Here is a 22,163-nt window from a genome sequence, read left to right on the forward strand (position 1 = left end):
AAAGAAAAAAAGAATATATATATATATTTCAAACGACAGCTTGAAATTAATGGTAAGCTTTTATTAAATGTACTGAGTCGCAATGCACATAAAATGAATAATGTCATTATTACCTGCAGCAGTATAGGCCTGATAATTTTGAGCGGCAGTGGGCTGAACTTGTTTTGCTTGAGAAAGTCATAAAGGTTTTGCTCCAGCATCTCAAACACCAGACAAGTGTGACTACGATGCTGGAAGCACTCCAAAGCACGCACTACATTGTGCTCATCTGCATTCTCGCTGCTCAAACGTGCAAGGATATCCACCTGTAAACAAATTGGCAAATTAATTCCACGTGAAGACATTTTGAACCTACAGTATATCGGTATGCATCATAGTATGTTGGTCAAAATAATAGGGGTGCATCTGTTCACGTTCATGGTGCATTCAATTTTGATTGTTCACCGTTTTTTACTTTTGGACTATTTTTTACAAACATAGTTAAAACTTCCTAGAGTTAGAATTTCTCGTTTTTAATACAATAGATTTACCCGCCAGGAAAACGTTGGATTAGGATCAAAATATTGCAGGGATTCAGGTTTTGTAATGTCTTCAAGAAATCCAAATATGCCAATTTTTGGACTGTACAAAAAATGACGAGGTTAGAGTTTGTCTTTTTTCTAAACTGAATATTTTTCATGTAAAGCCATTTGGTTTATTCAACGGTTTATTAGCAAGCTAGATTTTTCATTTGGCTTTGTTTTTTCGTTAGTGCCACATTTGCACCTTAGTGTAGTAGAAGAACACATTATACGTTAACTGTTTAAAAAGAAACTCATATACAATCTTAATTCCTGCACAACATGTGTATTTTTCACCACTGTTGCAAAAATCCCAGTTGTTTCAAAACATATATTAGCTAAAGTTCAAGCTTCTGGGGGGCAAGGTACAACCATGTAAACAAACAATATGCAGCAACGAAGCACACTTGGAGAGAGGCAACAACTACGATATTTCATTGCTTGCCTAAAAATCATCTTTTAACGTCAAGTTAGTCTGAAACAATATCTATTAATTTTTATTGAGGTTGCTCGTGCATTGCCTTTCCTATCGTGCTATTTCCAAATACCAACTTTTGTGACGAGATACTGTCCAAAAACCCAAAATCTACACTCCATATCCGACTCATTGCAATGTTTTTGCATAATACACAAAAAACTTACCATCACCTCTCAAAAAAGGGATGCTCATTAAAAAATTGGAAACCAGAAGAATAGGTTGCACGAGCGAGACCCGTCCCAGCGCATTGAAAGTGAGGGGCCGGTGCAAGAAGACCCACAGTGGGATCCCGGCCCTACGGTCCGCAAAATGTCGTGTCGGTGCCCTGCCCGCGTCCGATGGTACAGCCATGAGATTTTCTTGAAAGCATTCTTGGCAAATGCCTTTGTCACAGTCCATGATTAGCAAATTCCCTCAAGAGGTGAAAGGTCCCCTGGTTGAGCCAAAGGGGAAACATTTGTTGGCCTGGCGATCCAGTGCCTTTTTTAGTTTAATTTTGACAAGTAAGGCTTGTCTAAAACCCTGCCAGGCCAAGCTGACAAAGGAGACAAAATAAAAGTACAGCAACCACGCTGCAAATGTCATTGACCCAAGAAATACTGAGCCTATGCAATTTGCCCCTACTAGTGACAATTTTCTAAGCCAGTAAACATTGCCTCAAGATGCTACTTTATTTGTGCAGGCGTTGGGTTGAGCAAGATATGATGAAAGACTCAGTACTTGTCAATCTTAAAGGGGTATCCGTGGCCACATTCAAGCAATGCAATGCTACAAAACCCGGGGTCCAGAAAAAGAACTATGCTTCCCAAACCGTACGTTTCAAAAACTTTTTTTTTTAATCAAAAAACTGATAGCGCCGCAGAAGAGGAATTCAACTTATAATGGACTCTTACCTCAATTTGACCTTGACGTGCATAAGATGGGTGGTTTTTAAGTATTTTGACTGCCACCACTTCATTTGTTCCTCTTTTCCAGCACTTAACCACCTGGCCAAAGGTGCCCCGTCCAAGGAATTCCAAAACCTCATAGCTATGTTTCAACGAGCAGAGAACCTCATGCTGAACTAATTGATAGTCACCATCTCCCGTTCCAGATTTATTTGTGGTAGCCATTGCCTCTGATGTGTTGTCAGTCCTTAATTTTGATTCATTTCCACTGCCAGTCGATTTCCCAACTTTGTCTGGAGCAGCCAGTGTCCCCCTGCTAACTACTTTAGCAGCATCAGAAGTCTCTGTGTGGGTATGCAACATTTTTACTGATGCAGGCCTTGAAGATAGATCAGAGACTTCTTCCAGTATCTGCATGGTTCCAATACAGTTGGTTTCCTGTTCAGTAACTTCACCTTTTTTCTGTTTGCACCTCTGGGTCACACTTGAGTTTAAGTTTGCATGGACTCCACTTGCTTTGTTCACACACTTTTCCTGTTCCAATAAACTCCTCTGCTGTGCTGCTTTATTCTGACAATGTGACCCTAGGTCTTCGATCCCACCAAGGACTTTTCTTTTCCTGTCCACAGTGCACAATTCCACTGGAGGTCGGCGAGTCTCTCTTCCATCAATTGCAGTTTTCCAGTGGAATCTTTCAACTGTTGATTGGAATACGTTGTTGGGATAGGCAATTCCGTAGTTGACTCCAATCACATAACTTTTAGGCTGGGGGGGCGGTATCGGAAAGCTTCTCCTGGTTTTATTACCGTTGTAGGCTTCCCCTTTTAGTTTGCTCGTTCTTAAGGCACTTGTTTGAGCTGAGTGCAGGTGTGACGGCTGAATCAAGACTTGTGAGGCCATTCCTAAAAATAAAACGGTAAAAAAAAGATGGTCAACATTTATATCGTTTATTGTGCATGATTTTTGTAAATGAAAGCAAATATAGTACAGGTAGCAGACGAGAACTTGCTGTGGGTAGCATTAACAATTTAACATTACTAGGAATGTTCAGGTTTTAGGGGTTCACTTGAAGTTAAACTACTGTAACGCTCAATCGCTGTCAGTTATTGGCTTGCTCGTCGTGGGATGCCTGGCAGCAAGCTAGCTTTGTCAACTATTATTGTCAAATGCCAAATTTGACTTAACTACAACAAATGATTCCAGGTTACACCATTTATTCTCCTGTGACAAACACCCAAGCAGAACCATGCACACACACACTAAGAAGCTGAACAAACATGGTACTGAGAAAAGAGGAACTTGTTTCTACATTGTAATAGGAGATGAGGGAAACATGTCGTAATGTAGTGGGTCAGTTTCGCACCAACTAAGACTGAAATGCAAGAAGGCTACGAGGAAACTTTAAACTCCAAAGCTAGCCATGACCATTACATTAAATCTGAATAAATAAATAAAAAACATCCTGCGCTCATATAATAGTAACAACTTATTTTCAAATACCACCTCCCCATTAAACAATGAGCTAAAGACTAGGGCTGTAACTAATGATTATTTTAATAGTCGACTAATCATTGACTATTTATAATATTAGTAGAGTAATCGGATTATTAATATCTACTTACATTTAGTATGAAGTTGATTTAATCATTGGGAAATGAATAATAATCACAAGAAAAATGGGAACAATTAAAAATAGATATTTTATCGAACATACTGCAGATTTGTGCAAAATTCAAATGGGATTCTGTAACCAATTAGGCACAGTGCTCGGTCAGTAGACATATATCCAAAATAAATCCAGTGTGGATCTGTAAAAATAAATCCAGCGTTTCCATAGTGCAGTGGTTGTCACATTCGCCTAACACGCAAAAGGTCCATGGTTTGAGACAGGGTGGAAACATTTGGCCTGGAGGGATGGGTGCCGCCAGGCTGTGCACACCACAGGAAATGGTGCACCTACGACCCTAGTGGTTAGGAGATAACCAAGTTGGACTGACACCTCAACCTCCCACAACAAGCCATTGCTACCAAAATTGAATTTCTTAGTTGGGCACTCAGTGGAATTGATCAAATCTATTCCACTAGGAGGGCAGAGAGTAATGAAAGACTTTGCTCAATGGGCACGTATCCCAGCAGCTACAGTCAAAGATTATTGAAATAAATGGAAACCACTGTGTTTAAAACAACTGGACATTTAAGACGGGGGAGACGTGTACCTGTTCTTCATTCTCATTGGAGAAATTGGTGCTGTCGCTTTTATTTGGGGTTTGTGGATATGGCGAAGGAAAATGCCTTGTCAACTACTCAAGAGATCAGACTGTGGCATTTGAGGCCTTACTTCAACGCCGTGAGGCGATCTTGTCCAACAGCCTCGCTGAACAGACCACCAAGCTCGAAATGCCTTGGAGAAGCTAAAAGATGACCTCTAAAACAAGTTCAACAACAGGTTCGAGGTCCTCAACATCAAAATGGAAAACTGACTGATCGACCAGCTATACTGGTTTCATCTGATCAAGAGTGACTTTTGGCTCTTCGCGTCGAAATTAAACAAACACCCAAAAGTAATTTTTTTTTTTTTAAACTATCAACAATGAGGGGGAGATGTGAAAGTGAGCATGACATCAACATATGTGAAACATGATTTTACTTATCTACATTTCACGTTTATGATTATTTCTCTTGTGTGATGATGAGATGTGATTCATGATACTAAAAAGGTTTCGTTATAAAAATCTGAATTCATGACAAGAATATTGTGAAAAGTCTTTAGGTTGTCAAGGGCATAGGACCAAGCAAGATAAGCTCTGGCTTTTTCCATTTGCCCTTTTATCTGTTTTGTCAATTGCTGTTGATTTTCAACTTTTTGTAACATTGTATATGATGACCAGTGGAAAAAAACAAACATGTCAGTCAATCAAACAAAGAACAGGCACATTAGCAGCAGTAGAACTAGAAATAAAATTCATACGTGCCTTTTGTGAAGTACATTCAGTGGTCAACTGCAAAGTCTAACAGAAAAACGTATCGATTCTCAACAGTTTGAGATCAAACAGTTTTTCAACAACTGACGACTGTTCTTCAGACTGCATGAATTTAATTAAAAATTTGTCAGGCAGGGTCTGGCATAACAGTCATGCTCAATACACGCATATAGAATCTACAATCAAATTATCAAAACCCTATCGCCTTGAACATTACTTGAATATTACCAAAGCAAGTCAGACTCCTTTTGTTCATACTTTTTGATTATACTTCTTAAAAGGTTGTTTTTTCACCGAGCTACGGCCATGATATGCAAGGTCTGCTTGGCAATTTTGCAAGTAGTCTTTATTCAACATTTCCATGCTTAAAAGATCCCAACTTTAGAAGTTTTGGTACGCGTACTTGATACTGAAGGCCCCTTTTCTGCCTATTTATGTTACCACTAGACACAGGAACGCTATTGCACATGTGCGACTCTCAGCAGAGATTATATTCATGAACAGAAAACTCCGCCTGTTGTAAAAAGATGTCTGGCGACAAAAGTATCGCAGACTACTTATATTGTCGATTTTTGCAGAGAACGTTGACTTATCGTTGTAGCCCTACTACAGACTAGCAAGCAGTAATGCAAAAAAAGGATTGTCCCTGTGTGGCTTTTTAGAAGAAAATATTCCACACAAACAACTGGCCGTGTCGATCAGACTTTACTTCTCGAGTCTCGCTTGCTCACTCAGCAAACATATGTTGATATATCCAGTTTGCTCGAGTGGAAGCCCAATACCTCACTGCTTGGTGACCAGATCCTTGCTTGAAATAGAGAGCAACATATCACAGTGGATAATTGTGGGTACAGACACTAGTCAATGAAAACCAGCTGGACACGCAATTTTCTTCAGTTGATCTGCATTTATATGAAATGATCTGCATTTTATATAGCGCTTTTCAAGTCAATGACTTCCCAAAGCGCTTTACAATGTGCTCCACATTTCCCAATAGCGGCCTTGCAGCCATTTAAGGCGCTAACCTGCTTATTGGGGGTGTTAGGGGTTCAGTGTCTTACCCAAGGACACTTCGACATGTAACCTAGACGAGCCGGGATTCGAACTGGGATCCCTTGATCCCAAGACGAGCACTCTACCTCCTGAGCTACTGCTATCAGTCTAGGACAGTAGTTCTCCAGTAGTTACTTAAGGTCACCCAAGGAGTCTGTAAAAATTTGAATAAAATTACAAGAAAGTCTCCATATTAAAATTATTCAAAAGTAATTGTTTCGTTATTTTAGGAATATTTAAGTCCCTATTTGAAAAAAAATACCTTTTTTAATAGCGCGTTTTTTAAATTGTAAATCATGTTTAAAATATTAATTTTGTCCTGTTTGAACTTATTTTCTCACGTTTTTTTTCTTGCAGTGAGTAATATAATTCATAAAATTTGAAGAATTATCTTATTTTCGCAGGTAGTTTTGTTTTTAAATATTTTGTAGTTTTCAAATCAAAAGAATGCCCAAGATGAACAAAACTATGAAGTTTATTACATCATAAAAGTTCCCATTATTATTCAGCATCTCTAACATAAAGGCTTTGCACTGTGAAAATCTACTTCATAAAGTGCACATATATATTTTTTTTAATTAAGTTTTTTTTTTCAAAGAATAAAGGTGGTTTCTGTAACTTCAAAATATTTACCTTGCTAATGCCATTTTCAGGCTCAAATATTCATTGCAGCCTCTGCCAAGCTGCTTTTGTGGCGCCAACTCGCATGTGCCTATCTTAGACGCACTTGAACAAACTCTGTTTTTCATCTTTTTTTTTTCGAGGTTTGGGTTGGCATTTGAACTGTATTTGAAACAGTCATTTTCTTACTTTCACCAGTTTCCCAAGAATAGAATCAAATAAAGCAACGAGCAAAAGTCTTTTTGAGGAACCTGCACTACGCACCCCCTCTTTTGAATTATCAGGTTGCATCAACTGACAGTACAGTACAAGGTTTTTATTATTTATCTATGTCTTTCTACATTTGTGATAATCCACAGGAAGTAATACATGTCTTCAATTTGGTCTATAATTTTGGAATCCCTATATTTTTAACCTGTTTAAGTATAGTTTTATCTTATTCTCTAAACAATAACCAAAATGTTTTCAAAAAGAGCCAAAATTGTCTAACATAGGAACATTTGTTTTACCTATGTCCAAACTTTTTTGTGTGCAAAATAAAACAATTAAAATCAAGAAAATGTGCAAGATTAGATCTCTCATTTTATATATATATATATATATATATATATATATATATGTATAAACATAAAAAGGTAATTTGCCACCTACTCATATGAATGTGTGTTAGTGTCCCAGCTGATCACTGGAAAAAAGCAACAGTACAAAACATGGCGTGTATTTTTTTTTTGCAAAGACAAAATTTGAGTATTTCCTGTGTTGGGACTTACGCGTTACAAAGGAGCATGTTCCTCCAACAGTACTGTACCGTGTTATTGATCATTTTAGCAACGTAACTCTCATTACTAAATGGAGCGTTACTGCATGACTCAATAAACGCAGATAAATAAATGACGATGTTTTCAGAGTGTTAAATAATTCACCTTTATTCTGATTGGCACATACAACCCTCAATCGACCAGTACCAATGGGTGGGTGTGTATATATCTAACTGCAAAGTAAAACTAAATACATTTCTGGTGGAGCTGTCTCATGCACAGGGTAAGAGGGCGCTGAATTCCCCCACATGCAGATATTCTCCCTACCGTATATACTTGCATCTAAAACTTATTCACAACCATAAAATGAAGTACTCAAATCATGGGGTCAGTTTACAGGTGCATATTTGGTTGTATAACCAGTAACAAATGGTAAGCCGCACAGGGGGAGGGGTGTGTGTCTTATGGAAGAACAACAAACCAACTCAAATAATGGGGTAAACATAAGCACAGAATTTAGGGCAAAAGTGCGTTGAATAGTGGACTTTTTTTTGTTGAAATATTTTTTTTTGCAATACACCATGCCCGGACAAAATAAAAACATCTTGAACAGTACCCAGAAATGGAGAACGAGCTCTTCCCATGGTTTGAAGCCCAGAGACAAAATGGATATGGAGTGTCTCTGCAAAGTGTTTGTTTGGAAACTCAAGATTGCACAGGCAAAGAAATATTAAGGGTTTAATGCTTCCACATATTTGTGTCAACGTTTTCTTACATCACTTTTATTATGAGGCATTAGGGAGTTGGCTTCTATGCGAATACAGACCCTACCCAACTTACGACCATTTGACTTGTGAAAAACGGTGGATACAAACATTTTTTTCGAGATGTCGAAAAATACGTGGACATTGCTGTAAGTTAGATTTTGTATTGTGCACCTTTTTTCAAGTACAGGACAGCACTGTAGGGCTTCTTTCCGCCATTACCAGCATGTGGTGGCGCTGTGAGAGATCACCCAGCATCCACCCCAAAGAAGAAATCCATTTCCTCTTCCTAGTTCATGTGTAAAAATTCTATACTGTGTCTCCAGCGCGCCAAGAACTTCAAGGTTTTTATTTGTTTAATCTCTCATGCACCCATTAGATATGGTTGGTGTAAAGTGTAAAGAAGAGGCAAGCTGTTTCTTTTGAAAACTGAAAGTGCAATGAGAAAGCTTGATGCGGTTGAGAAAATTGTTGGATCGCTTTTTTTCGGCCACTCTCACAGAGGGGGGAAGTTACCTAACACTTGAAGCTCATCTTCCAAAAGTAAGTTAAACTTAACTTTATAATAATAATAATAATAATACATTGTATTTTGAAGCACGTACTATGACACCCAAGGTCACTGTACATATGAGTAGGACACAACAATATAGAGCAAAGTTTATGAAATGTTTATTCCTAGTACAAAACAATATAAGTTACATATACAAGCCGTTAACATACTTATGTAAACCTTAAACATACATTCCATACAAACGATCGTCCGGAACCTCGTTTAAAGTAGAGCAGTGTCTGTATACACAATAATTGGAAACTAGTTACTTTCGGAGTAACGTGCTACTTTTAGGTGTCGGAAATCGAAGGAATAATTTAGTTACATTTTAAATGACGTACCAAGTAACTAACATGTTACTGATTTTTTTTCAGCACGTACCCAACATTGGCCCAGGAAAATCACTAATCTAGTACATGGTGTTGTAAAAGGATAGTGGGATGTTTGGGCGCGTTCTAAGGGATGGGCAGGGCACCTGTATGATGCGGCAGGGGTAAACCAGTGAAAGCTGTCGGACCCTGCTGTTGAACAAAAGAGTGTGTTGTGTAACCCTGACCCGAGTGACATGGCAGCTTTCTTGTGTCCCGTTTCATCTGGAGGGACGAAATCATGATCGACTTGGGTGCCGAGGTGCCTAACTAGTTTGGGTGTGTGGGCATTTGGGTTGGCCATGGTCCAAAAATGTTTGTGTTTTTTTTTTTCCTATTTTTTTCCTTTTTATTTTCTTTGTTATTGTATGTGTTTGTCTTGCTGTCGGTCACCCCTCTTGAGGGATATGACCAAGGTAGATAGATAGTACAGTGGAACCTCGGTTTTCGAACGCCTCTCAATTCGAACAAATAGGTGTCCGACCAAAAATTTCGAGTTCGAACGCCGGTAATGCGTGAGTGCGTACGCTAGGGTGTACGGGTGTAGATCATGTTGATTGCCCCCCACCCCTCGTGACCAACTGTTATCGCGTGCGGAAGTGCTTCGTTCGTTTTGCTTTTGCTTTTAATATAGGTGTATTAAGTGTTTTAGCCCCTAATTATGCCTCCGAAGAAAGTCAGTGCAAGCAGAAAAGTTGCTACAGGTGAAAAAAGAAAAGTAGTGCGTACAACTATTGCATTTGAGAAAGAAATAATAGCAAAATATGAAGGAGGTGTGCGAGTGTCTGGTCTTGCTAGGGAATACCCCACCGTCCACCTGCGCCTTCTGCTGACCACCAGAAAGGTAAGAAATCCTATTCATAATTATTTTCTTTATTCTTTTTTTTATTTTTACACGTCCATATTAGCGTAATCTTTTGTACGGAAGATAATGATAACGCGAACGTACGATTAGCCTGGGTAAGCTTTATGATTCGAGGTAAACATTCAGGGTGTTAGAACGGAGCCCCCTTTCCAATGAACCGCTCACCACTTGTTGTGGAGACTCGGGTGCTAAATGACCTGTAAACGACCTCATCTCATCTCATCTCATCGCATTAGCTGCACCGCTTATCCTCATTAGGGTCGCGGGGGGGCTGGAGCCCGTCCCAGCCATCTTCCCGGGCAGTGGGCAAGTCAGTGCAAGCAGAAAAGTTGCTACAGGTGAAAAAAGAAAAGTAGTGCGTACAACTATTGCATTTGAGAAAGAAATAATAGCAAAATATGAAGGAGGTGTGCGAGTGTCTGGTCTTGCTAGGGAATACCCCACCGTCCACCTGCGCCTTCTGCTGACCACCAGAAAGGTGATTGGTTGCCAGCCAATCGCAGGGACAGACAACTCATTTGTTCAAACCAAAAATTGTGTGTTTAATTGCTGTTAAAAATGTCGGGAAAAAAATGTTAAAACGTCAGATTGTTGGATATGACGAAATTGTCTCATCTCATCTCATCAGCTGCACCGCTTATCCTCAGTAGGGTCGCGTGGATGCTGGAGCCCATCCCAGCAATCATCGGGCAGTGGGCAGGGGACACCCTGGACTAGTTGCCAGCCAATCGCAGGGCACACGGGGACAGACAACTCACTCGCTCAGTCACACCTAGGGACAATTTGGACCGGCCAATTCACCTGAAATGCATGTTTTTGGAATGTGGGAGGAAACCGGAGTGCCCGGAGGAAACCCAAGCAAGCACGGGGAGAACATACAAACTCCGCACAGGAAGTCTGGAGCTGGATTTGAACTCACGACAGGTTCCCATGACATTAACTGTGCCGCACAAGCGCTAACCACTGCGCCGCCGTGCTGCCCCTGTAAACGACCTGATTTTTTTTATTTTTACACGTTCATGTTAGCGTAATCTTTTGTACGGAAGATTACAATAACACGAACGTACGATTAGCCTGGGTTAGCATTATGATTACGTTAAACAGTCAAGGTAAACATTCAGGGTGTTGGAACGGATTAAAACGATTGACATTATTTTTAATGGGAAAAATGATTTCGGTGATCGAACAAATCGATTTTCGAACAGGGTTCTGGAACGGATTATGCTCGAGAACCAAGGTTCCACTGTACATGGTAACCATATGGGAGGGCCAATGTTAGTGTTGATGTCTTAGGGGGAAGGGCAACAACAGTGGGGACACCTGTTGAAACTCATGAAGTTATTGTCAGACACATCGAGTCCTCAAAAGGTTTCTTACCAGATTACACGCATACGATTGTACGTACTGTATACATTGGACTTTAAGCGTTACGTGGGCAGCCCGTTACATAATACCAACCTCTTCGTTACAATTCATTCACGCGCCACTTATGAACATATTTGCATTGAAGTGGGTTTTGTAATATGCAAATGATTTTTGAAGCAGAAGAATACTTTGATGAATACTATTGGTTAGCGTTTAAGCTAACCTGCTAAAGCGAGCGTCACTAAGTTGGCTAGTTGGGATTTGTTAGCAAACAAGCGAGCAATGAGCGAACTCATTCGGTGTAACACTCAACAAAACAACAGAAAAAAATGTCAAGAGCACATTACACCAAATATGACTGACCTTTAACGAAAGCCGTAAACCAAACGAGTCATCACGAAGAGCCTAGCAGCTCGAAGCCACGCCACCGTCAAAGCCTGCTTCGCTGTTGCTGCTGCCATCTTGTTCGACGTCGAGTAAAGCTCGCTGACTTTTTGCACATTTCAAGCTCAGAAGAACTCCAAATAACTAACAGTTCCCGAGGTCAGCCATGTTTTGTGGTTTCCAGAAACGACCAGAGTATCGACAAACGTTGCTTTGGACGCTGTGCAGGGCGAAAAATCGTAGTTTGTAAACTTCTACATGGTAGTATGCGTCGTGGTTGACAGACGAAGGGGCAGCTGCTAAACTAGCTGTTGCTTCCCCCCGCATGTGTGGAATGTTTGCTGCGGGGAGGGACAGAGAACGTGTGGAAATGTCACTGACAACAGGGAGTCTGCCACCTTACGTCACAAATATGTCAAAAAAAGCAAAGGTATCATCGAAATTATTTACAGAGAATACAGAATTATCACTTTTGACTGACATCATTTGTTTTGGTTTGAACAAATTTATTGACACTAATAGCAGCAAACAACCAATGTGAGGTTCGAACAACCCCTCTCGACAATCTTAACAGCAATCAAGCATATTCACAATTTGTTATATCTGACAATATGACGTTTTAACATTTTTTTTCTGACATTTTTAACATCAATTAAGCAATTTCGTTATATCATATCCCAACGATATGAGTTATTATCGACACTTTTAAAAGCAATTAAATACATTCACATTTCCTTATATCATGTTCTAACAATATGAGGTTTGAACACTTTTACATTACGCAGTTTTCTCGACTTTATTTTTGAGACATTAATTATTGTTCTGTCAACTTGTACGTTTTTGCCGTACAAAGTACGTTTATTATGCATTTTAAGACGTGTACGACGTACAACAAAATCTCATACATGTCAAGCTCCAGGGCTCCATGCCTTTACAAACTACAAACAAATCTTACACCCATTGTGTGTTTAATTGCTGTTAAAATGTCGAAAAAAAATTGTTAAAACGTCATATTGTCAGATATGACGAAATTGTGAATATGCTTAATTGCTGTTAAAATTGTCGATAAAAATTGTTCAAACCTCACATTGTTTATTTGCTGTTAATAGTGTCAATAAAATTGTTCAAACCCCCCAACATTTTTTCAAACGTGTTTATTTATGTAGTTTAACATATTATATTGTACATGTGTTTCGTTATATCATATACAGGGTCGGGTAGGGTTACTTTAATTGGATTACTTTCAATTACTTTTGGATTACTCCAATACCAAATATGCTAATAAAAGACAAAATAAACTAAATATGAATAAAATTATGACTCACAACACGTAGTAAGCTTTCTCTCCTGACTTTGATCTCTTTGATATCCGGCAAAACTAACATAAAATGCGACATAAACAAAATGAAAATAAATCCAAACAGCTTGCCAACATCATTTTTGCCGTTCCATGTATTCCGTTACTCCCCAAGCCTGCACAAAATTTAGTAATTTAGTTTATTTTGTCTTTTATTAGCATATTTGGTATTGGAGTAATCCAAAAGTCATTGAAAGTAATCCAGTTAAAGTAACCCTACCCAACCCTGATCATATATATTGTTAATTAACATTTTGTTGTGAGATCCTGAGTTGCTTGACATGAATGAGGTTTATTATAAAAAACTTAAAAAAAATGAAGTAGCTTGGATGTTTACTGTAGAAGGAAAAAATACATGCAAATATAATTAAGTAGAATTTTCTTATTCAAATTATTAATTAATTTTCTGCATGATTGTTGGTAATATACTGATTAAAGGGATAACCTGTCTTTTTTCATTTCAATTTCTCCTTTTATACTACCTTTTTTTCTTAACTTCTTTATACAACATAATAATTTGTAATATAATGCATCAAAGCAAGTGAGCCGTTTGAGAGCCGGCTCTCTTTAATGAGTTGAGCCGAAAAAGCCGGTTCTCTAAAAAGAGGCGAACTTCCTTTCACTACACAACTACCACAGAATGATGCACAATGGGAAATCCACAGGCGGCAGACGCATACACACAGTAGCATCAAACCGCTCGCTTCGTTAGTAACGAAAAAAAACTATACCGAGATAGAGGCTTCCGCGGCAAACTCATTTGACTTGATTGATTTGCCGTTTCGTGATAGTCTGTGTATACCGGATGGTACCCATCATTGACAAATATGCGTTTTTCCGTACTGATTTTTTCATACGTCGTACACGTCTTGAAATGCATAATAAACGTACTTTGTACGGCAAAAACGTACAGGTTGACAGGTATGAAGTTATTTTTCTGTCAACTAATGCTAACCGCATATCTGTCAGTGCTGACCTACAGTATACTTTTGGTTCGTATTTTATACGTTTTTTTTTAAAAAACAATTTCAAACTGTGTACGCCTTAACACGTTTTTTTGGGGTCCAGGAAAAAATAAACTTGTTTTTTGTTGGACTTTTGCCCATTTCGGCTCGAATCCGGATTGTCGTGGTTACTGGTAGCAGATGACGTCATTGTGGATGCTGATGTAGAAAACTACCATAAGGTCAATTTAGGTGCCTGCAGATCTGTTATGGGAATAGCTCACCAGTGCTGGCTCATTATGATTTTCTAGTAAAATTATTTTTCTATTGGTTGACTAAGTCTATTTACCCTATTTTTGATCATTAACAGGGTAATAACATAGTGATAAAAAAATAACATGTTAAGTTGTTATTTTTGATGGTCAGAAAAATTCCAGTTCATTTATTTCATGGCCAAAAATATTTATTCAATTATCTATCCATCTATCTATCTACCCTGGTCATATCCCTCGAGAGGGGTGCCTGACAGCAAGACAAACACATACAATAACAAAGAAAATAAAAAGGAAAAAATAGCAAAAAAACACACTCAAAATTTTTTGGACCATGGCCAACCCAAATGCCCAAACACCCAAAAAGTTAAGCAACTCTACACCCAAATTGGTCATGCTTTCGTCCCTCCAGATGAAATGGGACACAAGAAAGCGGCCATGTCATTCAAGTCAGGTTGAAACAGCACACTCTTCTGTTCAACAGCAGGGCCCAACAGCTTTCACTGGTTTACCCCTGCCGCATCATACAGGTGCTCTGTCCGACCCTTAGAACACGTCCAAACATCCCACTATCATTTTACAACACCTCTCCACTCATTCCTATCAACAACAAGAGCATTAGTTCCACTAGATTTAGACCTATTTCCTGCAGTGCACTTATAACACCATCCATCCACGTCAACCGCGGCCTTCCTCTTGGTCTCTTTCCATTTACTTCTGCTCTGTAATAATGAAATAATGAAATTCTATTTTAAATAATTTGGACATAAAACCTTTCAATGAATTTAAAAACTTACACTCCCTAAAATTCCCTGTCTTGCCCCATTTTAAAAATAACTGCTTTGTATTGTATGTGGCCAAGTTGAAAAACTAGTTAGGCCACCAGAAAATGTCGACCCACAGTTCGTGACCGTCGGTGAGGGTAGAAACCAGACTCGTCGCGAGACATTAGTCTCAAGAGGGGCACATCAAAAGCCTAGTGAGCAAAATTATTATTACCCAGAAAAAACAGACCCCAGTGGGGGGTGGGGTTTTTTGGGCACAAGCCCTTAGTGGGAGGGCCAGGTTCCCTATTGCTCACCCATAGCAACGGATGTGGTAGGGACATATATCAACTGGTAAATTGAGAGCTTCGCCTATCAGATCAGTTCTTTCTTCACCATAACAGACCGATACAGAGTCCACATGACGGCAGACCCTACACTAATTTGCCAGTCAATCTTCCGCTTTATCTTACTTTCAATCATGAACAAGTAGGGGCACAAGCACTCAGTGGGAGGGCCAGGTTCTCTATGGCTCACCCATACCGGATGTGGTAGGAAAACAGATCGACTGGTAAATTGAGAGCTGCGCCTTTCAAATACATTCTTTCTTCACCCCACCGGACCGATACAGAGTCCGCATGACGACAGACCCAAAGACAATCCGTCAATCAATCTCCCACTCTAGCTTACCCTCAAACATGAACAAGAACCCAAGATAGTCAAACTCCTCCTCTTGTAGTATAGTTTTATCCCTGACCCAAAGAGGACATACCACCTTTTTTTACACCTGAAAACCATGGTCTCAGATTTGGAGGTGCTGATCTACATCCCAGTTTCAAATATCTCCATTGAGAGTTTGATACAACTGCTTGAAGAAGCCAACAGCATTGCATGATCTGCAAAAAGCAGAGATACAATGCTGAGGTAACCTAAATGGACCTGTTCAATGCCTCCGCTATTGGTAGAAATTTTGTTTATTAATGTGATGCACAAAAGCGGTGACAATGGGTAGCTGTAGTGGAGTTCAATCTTCGTTGGAAAATAATCCAACTTACTAGAGGTGTTGCGGAACAAACTGACACCGATCGTAATAAGACTACACTGCCTGGATCAGTCAGTCATTTACACCATATACCCAAAGCAAGTCCCACTGGAATCCCAGAAGAAAAAAAGTAAAATGTCTTCTCCAAGTCCACAAAACAAATGTAGACTTGATGGGTCAACTCCCATACACCCTCAAGAGCCCTGCAGAAAGTTGAGAGTAAGTCCAGTGTCCCATGGCCAGGAATAAAACCACACTGCTCTTGAATAGGAGATTCGACTTCCTGATGGACCCACTCCAGTACCCTTAAATAGATTTTACTAGGGAGACTTGAGAAGTGTGATCCCTCTGTAGTTTGAACACACCCTTAGTTACCCTTTCTTAAAAAGGGGAACCAACACCGCTGTTTGCTGATGCAGATGTACTGTCCCTGGAGTCCATGCGATGTTTCAGAGATATGTCAATCATGATAGCACCAAAGCATCCAGAACCTTTAAGAACTGTCAGTGGATTTCATTCGTCATACGCCCATGTAGCCTTGCCAACGAGTTTTCTGACCACGTCATTCATTTCAACCTCAAAGACACAAGAGCTTACCTCGGAGTCCCTAGAAGTGGAACAGATTTTTCACGGAAGCATGGTCCACTAAGCCTCAATGTTCTCCACATCCCCCGGGACATGGGCAAAAGTTTTGCTGGAGATAGGGATTGAAGCTCTCTTCGACTGGGGAAACTGACAAATTTCCCAGACAGACCCTCATAAAAGGCATGGGTCTGCCAGGTCAGGAGCGTTACTCCCCCCACAATCGCAGCCGATTTAACCCAGGTGGGGATCAGTGTTTCGCCCCACTCTTCAGCCGAGTGTCCAAAAACTGTGGCTTCAACTCCGAAGAAACAATGACAAAGTTCATAATTGAACTGCAGCTCAGGATGTCCTGGTGCCAAGTGCACACCCTCTGAAAGTCTTGCTGTTCGTTAGATTGGGGGCGGGGGCTTCGTCCCTTCCAATTACTCCAAACTCACCTTGAGCACACCCTTTTACACAGGATTTACAACAGCAACTCATCCGCCATGACACTTTACAATTATTTTTCATTTAGTGATATCTTTAAAGCCCCAATGTGTAATATTTAACCACTAGCTGGCACTGTGTTATCTGGTACGAGCGAGGGCCAGTCATACAGCAGGATGCCGGACAAACATGGCACCGACTTAAGTGGGGATTCCACGGTGTAAAAGAAATTTCTCAAACTATGACTTTTTATAAAAATGATCATTGGAAGGATAGTTCATGTATTTTTCCCTAGTATTCAAACCAATGTTTGTTTTTACTGGATGATTATTTTTGTACTACTAGGAGGCACCACATTTTACACATTATCCCTTTAATATTATGTCATATTCCCGATTGTAAATATCATCATTTGCTTCAAAATACAATTCGTCCTTTTTACTTTTTAATATAGATGCTAAAAATAAAATCAGTAAGAGTACAAGTGCTTGAATATGTTTAGCTGTCGCTGACTTTTAAAAGTATCTCTATCAGCAACAGACTTAAGTGCCAACATTCATGGCAGAGCAATGTGAAAGGTTTGATGTTAACAATTTCTCAAAGTCTTAGGATGGTTTTACAATTTTTCATCTTTTAATGACAAATTTTAAAAAATAAGCGCACGATTTTCAGACACGAATATTCTCACATTACCTGTGATCAAATGGCAAGCTTCTGGCAAATCTAGTGCCAAATGCAGGGCGCATCATGTTACAAGCCAACTTGGGGTAAATACAAATGAGTGCAAGGGCTTCCTTGTACTTTGGCAGAGATTAAACGTAACAGAGACAAAATGCAATTGTCTTAAAAAAAGAGCATTTCTAGAAAACAGTTTTCTGTTTCATCAGCAACACCAGATGTGTGTAAGGACTTTTTAGTTCCAAAAATATTGACGGACACCTTAGCACACCTAATAAGAAGGATTACATCAATCCTAACTAAAAAGGTACGTCTTGAGCTTCCTCTTAAAAATCAATTAAATTGTCGCACTTCAAATAATTTTTTATTTTGACACTAGAAAAGGGATTACCTTACGTTCGGCCGCTTTTCTTCATTTATAACATGTCGCGATTTTGGGGTTTTCCTTGCCCTCATGTAGGTTTGGGATCAAGGGAGGTTGTTATAGTCTTTGCGTCCCTTTGAGAGTTTTTGTGGTTGAGGGCTATAGAAATAAACATGACTTGATTTGACCCAGGTATGACAGAAGAAGGGTGTGTACGGTACTAGCTTCACTCATTTGTAGACGATAGGGAATTATAACCAATTATTTTAGAACTGTCAGATTTCAAACACCAGTAGTTATACTAATGACGTCTGCTTTGTATATACTTTAAAGTATATGTCAGAACCTGAACAGAGGGTGGACCCAGACGGGTAACTTTTTCACACAAGCTTTATTTTACGGGAATGGGGCAGTCATGCGCGTAAACACAAACGCCAGTGATTCGGCGATCGCAGGGCGGAAGAAATGAGACAGAGAAGTCAGACGCAGGAAACAGGAAGCCAGAGGCAGACAAGATCAAAACCGGACAGGACAGACGGGATCGATAATGGAAACAGCAGCAAGATACCGGACAGGATGGAACAGACAGGATCGATACCGGGTACCGGTTACACAAGCAGGATACTGGACAGGACAAACGGAATCGATACCGGATACACGAGCAAGGTACGGGGCAGCGCGGGCCAGACGGGATCGATACCGGATACTAGAGCAAGATACCGGACAGGGCGAGACAGATGGGATCATTACCGGATACTGGAGCAAGATACCAGACAGGACGAGACAGACGGGATCGATACCGGATACTAGATCAAGATAACAGACAGGACGAGACAGACGGGATCGGTACCGGATACTGGATACACAAGCAGGATACCGGACAGAGTCAAAATACACGTCTTGCAGGTGCAGATGTTCGTTGATGGACTGACAAGGAGTGAATGAGAGCACTGAGTCTAAATAGGAGGGAGGCCAATAAGGCAACAAGCAGCAGCTGCCGCCAAACGGGCGGGCCCGAGTGAGGGCAATGGGCAACTGTGACGGTAATTCATTGGGAGTAATAAATGTAGAACTAAATTCACATTAATGATTTGAATGTCCATTTTTATTTTAAATGAGGTACCAATCCAATCAATAAGTAACACCATTTGATTCACATATAGTTTAAACCTCAGTATACAGTGTATCCTTTACAGGAAACGTACTGCTCCATGCACAATGTGTGTACAGAATTGAGGCACAGGAGACTGTTTTGAGAAAAAACAAAAGTATGATGAATTCATTAAATGAAACATAGAATTTGGATTTGAAATTCTGTTTATAAAAGATGTGTTAAAAAATTATCCATGTCATTTTTCAGTTTACCTAAAATGATAACAAAGTCGCCCAAGGCTCAGAAAACCAACAATCACCTGTTTTTCGAAGCAGAACTGTGATTGGTCCTCCACATTGTAACATAAAGTATCACAATGTTTTATCGATAACTATATCTGACATTTTCTTTAAAAGGTGTGCAACTGCAGCATTATCGAATAATGTAACTTTTTATCATCTAAGGTAGTAAGAATGATGACAGAGATAGATAGCGTGTGACACGTACTGCTTTATTCATGATTACTAAACAACCACAATGTGAGTCAGTGTTGATGCTTTCCTTGAGTGTGCATGTTAAGATTTACCAACAATTTGAACATTTTAAAACAGTTCCAATTTGGTTAAAATGTATTTTAAATAAAATTGATTCACAAAACATTTTGTTTATGTTTCTGCTGCCCGAGAGATAAAAATATACAATATTTTCATCGTGTTGATGAAGAAAAAAAAACCTGACTGTAACACATGACTCAGTCTTTTCTAGTTACTGAATGTCCCAGAACAAATTTGGTTAGACAATGTGACTATTTGCTTGATTCTGTATGAAATGTACTAAACAATGTGCTCTAGAGGAAAGTGCAATAGTTCAAATGATTTACAAAAAAAGAATGAATGGTATTTTGGAATAACTAGAGAATAAAGTAACTAACCTAATCGGTTTTAAGTGGGGGAACAAACCCCAATTCCAAAACACATCCTCGAAAGGGATGGGCGCCGCGCCAGGCTGTACTTGCCAAAGACACACCACAGGAACTAGTGTCCCTACAGCCCAGGCGGTTAACTGCAAATGTATTAACCTTAAAAGTGCAAGAACATATTTTGGAAACCTTCTAAAAAAGATATTTTAAAAAACGTATTCATATACATGAGGGAAAGCAGTTATTAGTGTTGTACTTTGAAAAAAAAGTATGTTTTATAGCTAGCCGTGGAATGAGCTGCAGCTGTTTGATGCAATTTTTAGACGCGAGTAGGAACAGCATCAATGTCCAAGAATACTGAAGACAGAAGCATAGAACTTTTCAGGGTCTTTAGTTTGTAACTTCTGACTCAGTTTGCACAGATTTACACTACAATCCCTTTACAGCTTCCCTTACAATTGTATTGAATAATTTATAATCAAAATACTTGTTTTGTATGTCCCTCAGAATTTGTAAAATACTGTATTCCATCAACTTACAGATTTATTTCTAAGTTATTGGCAAAGCTGTGTTCACGTATAAGCCATTTATATTAGTTACAAAACAGAATAGGATATTCTATTTGTTATTACTGTCTAACTTTTACACTCCCAAGCAACATTGAATACAATAACAATTAGGCCAATAAATGTCCTATCGTGCGCAGCCTGCATATACTGTAAAATATTTGTATTTTCATGAATAGAATGCACTTGTTAGAAAACAAAACGGATAAAAATGTATTCAGTTTAGCCTGTCTTCGATGAATAATTTCCAAGTAAATGACTTGCCTGGACAAACAGGCCAGAGGACTGTATCAGCCTGAGATTTTTCTTCTGTTTTGCACTTTATTGTGGTATTTCTTTGTTTCATTTTATTTCTCAGGCCTTCTACAATATGACAGGAAGAAACTTGCTCAGTTGATTAATGTGTTTTTTCTTTTTACTCCAACCTACCTTCCTATATATCGAACCCTGCCTGGATAAAAGGCCACTGTACTAATCAGTATTTCTGCACTCTACCTATGCACTACCCCAAGTTGGTCCTTGAAACAGATATTTTGTATTTCTGCAATATTTTCATAATGGGCAGCACGGCGGCAATGTGTTTAGGGCGAGCGCGGCACAGTTCTGAGGTCATGAGATCAAACCTTCCTTTGTGAAGTTTGCATGTTCTCCCCGTGCTTGAGTGGGTTTCCTCCGGGCTCTCCGGTTTTCTCCCACATTCCAAAAACATGGATGTCAGGTTAAATAGCCGGTCCAAATTGTCCCTAGGTGTGAATGAGCGAGAGAATTGTCTGTCCCTGTGTGCCCTGCGACTGACTGGCAACCAGTTCAGGGTGTCCCCTGCCCACTGCCCGAAGATAGCTTGGATGGGCTCCAGCACCCCCGCGACCCTACTGAGGACAAGCGGTGAAGATAATGGATTGATAGATGGATGGATATTTTCATAATAATGTTTTACACGGTCAGAATATCCAACATTATGCCCTGGAGTGGCATGAACTACTACTGTACACCAAAGTAAAGGGGTCTTATGTTGAACTATGACAGAACTCTGCTAGGACCAATTATATCAGTTGGAGAACTTGAATAATCAGAAAAACAAAACATTGCCTTGTTAGCTTAGAAGTTCACAAAAAAGATTCACTGTTTACAACTTGCAATCACGTAAGTCAGGGGTTTCAAAGTCAAAATAAAAATGGAATGCTCTTCCTTCTAAAATTTGATCTGCAAACTCAGTGAAGGTGTTTAAATCTAGGCTTAAGAAAAACCTATCCTCAATAGCATGTAAATCATGTTGACCTCAGGAAGCTGTCAACCAGACATTCTGTTATTACCTACATTTCATGCTAATGATGTCTGTGTAACCCTTTGAGACTTCTTGTGATTAAGGGCTAGACAAATAAACATGACCTGACTTGACTCACGCAGCTTGATTAATAATACCTCGACTGCACTATGACAGAAGCGATGAAATAAAGGTAGTTTTTTTAATAGTTTCATTGAATTTACACAGTATGCATGTTCTATGTAAATGTTT

At 39.5% G+C, this 22,163-nt stretch overlaps 1 protein-coding gene across 1 annotated transcript in view; it reads right to left on the reverse strand.

Moving 5' to 3' along the window:
• Positions 1-11,965, reverse strand: part of LOC148362372 (homeodomain-interacting protein kinase 3-like) — a 41,236-nt gene extending 29,271 nt beyond the window's left edge. Inside the window, exons 1-3 of the mRNA XM_088339765.1 lie at positions 11,617-11,965; positions 1,932-2,827; positions 114-305 (exon numbers count right to left, since the gene is read on the reverse strand). Coding sequence (XP_088195891.1) covers positions 114-305; positions 1,932-2,825 — 1,086 coding nt within the window. The 5' untranslated portion in view covers positions 2,826-2,827; positions 11,617-11,965. The remainder of the gene's footprint in view (positions 1-113; positions 306-1,931; positions 2,828-11,616) is intronic.
• Between the last annotated feature and the right edge of the window lie 10,198 nt (positions 11,966-22,163).

The sequence above is a fragment of the Urocampus carinirostris genome, chromosome 7, assembly GCF_059441175.1.
Source record: "Urocampus carinirostris isolate Australia breed hairy pipefish chromosome 7, RoL_Ucar_1.0, whole genome shotgun sequence".
Taxonomy (NCBI): Eukaryota; Metazoa; Chordata; class Actinopteri; order Syngnathiformes; family Syngnathidae; genus Urocampus; species Urocampus carinirostris.